General features: G+C 39.1%; 1 protein-coding gene across 1 annotated transcript; it reads right to left on the reverse strand.

The window, feature by feature from the left end:
- Nucleotides 1–112: 112 nt before the first annotated feature.
- Nucleotides 113–5,025, reverse strand: loxa (lysyl oxidase a). Its single transcript, XM_041851055.1, has 7 exons — nt 4,185–5,025; nt 3,922–4,030; nt 3,349–3,480; nt 2,464–2,617; nt 1,902–1,997; nt 1,633–1,748; nt 113–1,394 (listed from the first exon to the last, which is right to left on the reverse strand). Exons 1-7 carry the CDS (start codon nt 4,825–4,827, stop codon nt 1,388–1,390), a joined length of 1,257 nt encoding a protein of 418 aa, XP_041706989.1. The 5' UTR covers nt 4,828–5,025; the 3' UTR covers nt 113–1,387.
- Between the last annotated feature and the right edge of the window lie 2,244 nt (nt 5,026–7,269).

Consider the following 7,269-nt stretch of genomic DNA (forward strand, 5'->3'; position numbering starts at 1 on the left):
GAGGTATTACGACCGCGAGCCACAAAAATCAATCAACCAACTAACCAAACAATTTGTATCTCAGATTAATCAACTGTGTGAAAACCAGTTAAATAAGAAAACAAAATCACAATGAATGTCACAATGATTTATTCAAGTAGATTTCCTGGAATACATAAAAACGGTGCAGTAATATGAGCTTTTTTCATTGCATAAATATCAAACAAAACAGGACAAAAGAGATAGCTAGCAGACTAACCATAAGTAAAAGCATTTCACAAAACAAATTAATCCTAATTTTCTCCTTGAATATTTGGTTCAGAGCACGGGCACAGTATGTACAGTATCCAGTACTTTATGGGCAATACTTTTACTCAGGGATGAGCAACTTGCGAGCAAAACATTTTAGTGGCCCACCTCTTGACAGAGGATACATTTTAGAATTAATTTCCTGCAATTCTACAAATTTTTCCACAGGGCGTAGAGAAAATGTTGCCGTTTTAAAATACGTTTGCTGCAATTCTACACATTTTGCCATGAGACGGAGAGAATATTTTGCAATTCTATAACTAATTTCCTGCAAAATTTCGTTTTTGGAAGTTGATCCCTGGGCCTACAAAAACTGATCTGTGTACTGCTAATATATACTAATTTCCAAAACCTTAAGGTCATTAAAAAAATCTAAAGTGACCTTGAACTTGAGTTGTAAACATACAAGCTATAGCAAGCAAATGTGAATAATGATAGAAGAAATGGGTGAAAGGGATGATATGTTTGACATAAAACACATAAAACGATTAGGGAAATATGCCATGGTTAAAATCATCTGTATCTCACTATGCGCTACATTCTGTGCTCTTCAAGCAAGCTGAAGATGGATTCCATACCATGTGGTGCTGAATATTGTAATTGATATGTAAAAACAAGCAATTTCAACAAATATTGGGGGGGTTTAACATCTGAAATTCAATTTATTTGGTTTAGACCTTTTAAAACCAACTATTGTTATGTAATATATAGGCTATACTTTTAATTCTAAACCTATCAAGTAATTCAATCCATATTTTATTACCTCCTCACTGAACTTACAGAATGGCTTTACAAAAACATGTTTAGGTACAAAAGGCTTCTTAACAGCTTCTACCCCCAAGCCATTAGACTCCTGAACAGCTAATCAAATGGCTACCCGGACTATTTGCATGTGAAAATTAAAATGTTATTTGATTTAATTTAGGCATAACATGAACCTAAGAGTTTTTCTTTACATTAACCTGAAAAAATTGGTAAACTGTCAACTTGATAAGAGTATGGCCATTTTTACATAATTGCAGTTATCCATGTGTGCTTTGGCTGTCATGGAGTTTTCACAGAATTGCTTCTCAGTGGTTTGGAGAATGACTTTCCCCTCTTAATAGCTGAGAAGAAAAGAAGAAAGCATTTCATCACATACAGCACATACAGGATAATATTTCCTGTAATGTGAGTTATGATTATTAGATGTTCACAATACGTTTATAATGGATTACTGTCTGGCACACTATAGTGAATAAAATGCTGAGTAATCATGTGTTGAAACTAGACCTACTCCTACCTCCTACACTAAAAAGTATGCACAATAGCATGTAAAATTAGATGAGGAGTTTCAAGACTCACTGTGAGACGTGACATCCTGACACATAAGCGTAGTTGCCAGTGTAGCGAACCTCACAGCGCACAATGTTGTTGCTGTAGTCAGACTCTGGAACCTGATAGCTGGGGTTCACACTGATCTAAAGCACAAAAAGAGCAAAAGGGGTGAAAGTACAAATGTTTCATAGCGTTTCATAAAAACAATGGAAATTCTTCTCAGAGGTGGTATGGGAATATGGGACACAGTGTTCAGCTACAAAGTGCCAATAATGTCATCTGTTTTTGTGACAAACCTTGAGGACATAGTTCCCAGGTTTCACATCTGTAATATCAATCCACTGGCAGTCAATGTCTGCGTTATAGGTATCATAACATCCTGGACTCAAGCCCTATAACCAAAGGAGCAACATGAAACCTCTGATTAGACAACAGTAAGAAGCACTCACATGCCATTACAGAGTATCAGGGTTGGGGTCAATTCCATTTCAATTCCATTCATTTTCAGGAAGTACACTGAAATTCCAATTCCAATTATGTTCAATGCTTTTAAATGAGGAACATGTGGAATTGGAATTTGGTTTACTTTCTGAATTGACTGGAATTGACCCCAACCCTGCAGAGTTTTTAACTGCATGTATGTGTTTTGCTGGACGTCATACCCTGGTACTAAACAACTAGTCATACAATCTAGACATGCAATTATTAGTTGAGAGATGAGATAATCATCCATGGTTGGACATTTATGATTATTTTTTTTATTAGGATCCCCATTAGCCGACGCCAATGGTGACAGCTAGTCTTCCTGGGGTCGGATTGGTCAACATGACATAAAGCAACAAGGGTTGTGTTGGTAACCTGGGTGTGTGAGGTGCAAGCAAAGCGTCTGTAGTAGCCATAGTCACAGGAGCTGTCCTCCAGGCAGAAGCTGGCCTTGTGTCCCTCAGCCACACTCCTCCCACCGGAATCCAGCAGGTCATAGTGGCTGAACTCATCCATGCTGTGGTAATGCCTGGAGAGAAGCAGGACAATGGAGGTTGATCAGTGTAAAATAACTGATTCAATAACTTTGTCATCACTTTGGCTGGCATTCAATCAAACATTTGCTGTAGAAAAATGAAAAATGTTTGTTCCAATGCTGAGGAATGCATTTTTTTATGGTTTCAGGTCTAGATCCAGTCAATGAGACTGAGACTTACAAATCAGTTGTACAAAAACCTACAGGATGTAAGTCAATATGTTCATTGGAACTCTGCCAAACGTACCCCATACTTGATGTTAGTACATTATGTGACTTCCTTCAGAGCATAGCTATGGGCTGAGGTAATGTGAAATGCAGACTTCTGTGGAATGAAGAGAACTGGCATCTTTTGAATGTATTCATTAAGACAAGGTTATAGACGTCTCTCTCTGAAGGTTCTGGCTACACATCCAGAATCACATTCCTCATGTGCAGTACAAGTAATGTTTTGGAGTCAAATATTTTGAAGTGGAAATTGGAGTCAAATAGATTGCCATAAATTGATGCATTGCTATATTTGCCAGACAAATCAGTCTGATGAGACCAGTATGTTAATGATCAATAGAAGGACATTAATCCACTCTGTAAGAGATAGAAGGAAAAAGAAAGAACAGCACAAAAAATACAGTGTTTGTGTAACTGGCAGACGGAGACAGAGAAACACACAGTTCTGGAGAGAGGTGGAAAGGCATATAGACAGACAGACATTGGGAGAGACTCACTGGTGACAACTGTGCCATTCCCAGGAGTAGCGCGGTCTGCTTGGCAGGAAGTCAGCCGTCCCCTGGTTCTTCACACGTTGTGGGAACCTCAGCAGCATGCGGGTGTCATAGTCTCTCGCTCTGTATGCTGAACTGCCCCACCAAAACAACATCACAAACTGAATACACTTTGGACACAGAATTGAATCGAGTGCATTTATAAGCCAAATACCTTCTTTTCAATAAAGCGTATGGTCTTAAATTTCTGGGAAAGGTTTGGTACAGCGAGGAGTGATTCCTTTCGAGAAGGATATGGTTGTTTGGGTTAGTTTTGATAATGAGTTTACCAGTCTGACTAGTGATGATTTCTCCATGTAAACGGAGGAGAGTTTAAACGGTTTGTTGAATTATACCAGTCGACCCTTACAACTGGTGGCAGGATTCTATTTATCCACAAAATGCATGTGTGTGCTGCTCTAGGGCAACCCTAAACCACAAACACTCAAGAGTTACAACTCACACAATCTGACACACAATTAAGTTGTTGGACAATAAGCTTCTATTTAAATCCCGTAGTGTTTGTTCCAATAGTACCTTGACAAGCAGTTCTCTTCATTTGCACATCGGAGGTTGTACATAGGAACTCTCTGGACATATGCAGAGGCTTGAATGTAGTATGCGTCTGGCACAAGATCAGGCAGACCTAGAGGATATGTATTTGTCTTAATCACAAATTATTGTTATATGAAGAAAAACAAAACAATAACACAGAACTTATATTTTTAAAGCTACATGTACTGGGAAAATAATTCTGCATCAAATGCATCTCGAATTCTAACCCATTCAACCATTCTTACCGTTCTGATGGTACCTTGTGCCATATCCAGGTCTCTCTCTGCGTCTGGGACTCTCATACACGTCATAGTAATTGTAGTAAGGATTATCTGAATCTGAGGTCTTGTATGGGTTGTAAGGATCATCCCCTGCCATCACGTCTTCTCTTCTCGGCGATGGGGACGGTTTGTCCTGTGTCCCATTCGTCGTCCCATTCGTCGTGTCATTCGCCTTCGTTTCTGCATGGCCACTTGGATGGGCATCCTGCTGCTGGTGCCCCTGTCCCCTAGGGGGCCTTGGAACTCGAGGTAGTAGCCAGCCTGGGCGCGCTCCTGCGCGGGACACTGTGTGGATAGATGAGGGAAGCGGTCTCGAGGAATCAGAGGGTTTGTTGGCTTCCCCGTCGCTAATGATGGTGACAGGTCGGGTTTGCTCTTTATCGGCGCCTTTTTGCTTTGGTGGTCGATATTCCGAGCCGTGACTCAGAAGGCTAAAAACTTTACCGTTGTGCGCCCATTGTATTGTCTGCTGTAATGTACCTGCGGCTTGGTTATTTCGTGTCCTTGTCTCTGGTGGATTCCGCTGAGATTGGACAGTTTGAAGTATGCAAACGAATAAACATACGTGCGCACACGCATAAAGCGTGACAAATGTACGCGCTCCCATAATACAACTAAATAGATTATGACTGATAATTACTACAATTTTAATTTATGTGGTATATCATTTTCCCGTTGAAAATAAAGTACATTCAATTACTTTTCAAAGTAAGTCTAATTTACCCTACATTAAATGCTGAAAAACCTGCACCAGTATTGCTATGTTCCCCACGCAACCTCACATCGTTCTGTTCCGAGGCTTGCAGATGCGCTAAGAGTGGGGAGGAGGAGGAGTTGAACATTTGAAGTTTCTAATTCCGTTGTTAGACAAACCCAGAATGGTATGGTGCTCATGTAACAACTGGATGGATAGGCTACCTGACGCAGAACCTCCTAATGGGTCTGCTCCAGAGTTTGATAACAGAAAACCATGTGTTATGTTTTTCTTGCACTGTCTGAACTTATTATAACTTTCTGACATCAGGCTATGGGCAGTGTAATTAAAAAGAGGTGCAGATGTGTAGCCTAAAAACTAACCATGTTAACTAACTAATCAGTTAAATGACAAATATTTATATATGAAACATTTCAACAGGTCCCTCTGTTAGTAAAATAATCCCTATGTCACTTTGGTCAAGATGGAATCACTGATGTGTGGACTCTGCTAATGACTGCTTAGGGCTTGCAAAAGCACATCACAGTATAAGCACATAATCACAGTCACAATGCCTTTCTGCAATTACCCCACCCAGGAAATACATCTGGGAGAACACACACACACCATTTTATAAAGTCAGACTAGTTAAGACAATTCTGACGTTTGCAACAGTAGGCCTATTTCTTATAGTATGTGATAAGAAAATAACAAGCTCCTTGGCCAGATCAGCAGGAACGCAAATGTTATGATAAATAGCACTTACTTTGTTGGATGACCTGACAAAAGTGCAACCTCATGGTGCCAAAATGATCTTGGCACATCAACTTTCTCACAGGAGGAGCTCTAAAATGTAAACATGATTGCATGATGGGTTTACAACATGTCATTGTGACATCCACTCACATAAACCAAAACTGAACAAAAAAATCCAGCTTCTTTCCTTTTGGCCCTTTTTGGCAATATGTTGCTCTTATTTTTAAGCTTTGCTATATGAATTTATGCAGCAGTTATTCTATACAATAAACACATTGCAGTCTCTATGTTCTTTCATTTGGGACTGTTTCATTGTTGCCTCAGATTGCAGTATGACCACGTTGACCCTTAAAGTCCTGGACAAATCGGGAACTTTTACTCTTCCCTTGCAGTATGCCAAAGATAACACTTCCCTGTTGTTAACACTAGGGACATAATATAGAGTTGGGTAATCTTAATCAATGGTTTTCATTTTTCTCTGTCTAGTCATCTGGGAAATGTATTTTTTAAATGACTGACCACAGTAGCCACGACTGTACTGCAGTACCAGCTGGAAAATCATCAGAACGCAATACATTCTAATCCCTCAATCCACAGCCAACACTATCAAAATGCATACTCTGTGAAAAAAGATGTAAAGAAATACACACTAAGATTTTAGTCTTACATATCCTGAAACTGTAAGGCAGCCATATTACTTCCATATCCACATTTTACACTAGGTGGCAGATTGTAGCAAACTGAAGTAATTCATCTGGTTTCTTACTGTCCCATAGTTTTGTAATAGGAATGTTTTCCATTGGGCACTGGGCACTTTTCTATTAGTCATTATTAATTAAACAGTCTTGTACGTTGCAGTTTGTTAGACTAATCAATGTGTCCACGAAGGCCTTTTCATCGACCACACAAAGAGACAATCTTAATGGAAACCTGGAAAGAAGCACTTGTTTATGACCTCCTAAAATTATAATAAATTACCATATTTTTTTGTGTGTGCCTAAATCGGCTTAGAATTAGCCATTGACATAGACCACACACTGTGGAAAAATCCAACTTTATAGAATTGGCTGGCCAGTACTGAATTATAAAATAGTCTGCTCTGCACGTTTCAGACCAGAGTCACATGACTTGACATCATTCCTTGTGTAAGCTCTTTAAAGGCGAGTCAGAGCCAAGAGGCATTATTTGATCCACCCAAATTGTGTCCTCCCTCCGAACATCTTGGAATTGTCTAAGACACAGAGATGAATAGCAGACATTTGATCCAGTGAGGTGGAGTAACCATCAGCCTCATATATAATCAAGACACACAGTTCAATCTAAAATAAGCAACAATGACAACCATGGGGATACAATTATCTATTTACATTTACAGGGCCCTCAAAAGTAAAAGTAGAAATACTTTCCTGTCTTTGGAAAGTACATCAAATCAAATGTTATTGGTCGCATACACATATTTAGCAGATATTATTGAGGGTGTAGCAAAATGCTTGTGTTCCTAGCTCCAACAATGCAGTAGTATCTAAAAAGTCACAACAATAAACATCAATCTAAAAGTAAAATAATAGAATTAAGAAATATATAAATATTAGGACGAGC

Source organism: Coregonus clupeaformis, chromosome 27 (genome assembly GCF_020615455.1).
Source record: "Coregonus clupeaformis isolate EN_2021a chromosome 27, ASM2061545v1, whole genome shotgun sequence".
In the NCBI taxonomy this organism is placed as follows: Eukaryota; Metazoa; Chordata; class Actinopteri; order Salmoniformes; family Salmonidae; genus Coregonus; species Coregonus clupeaformis.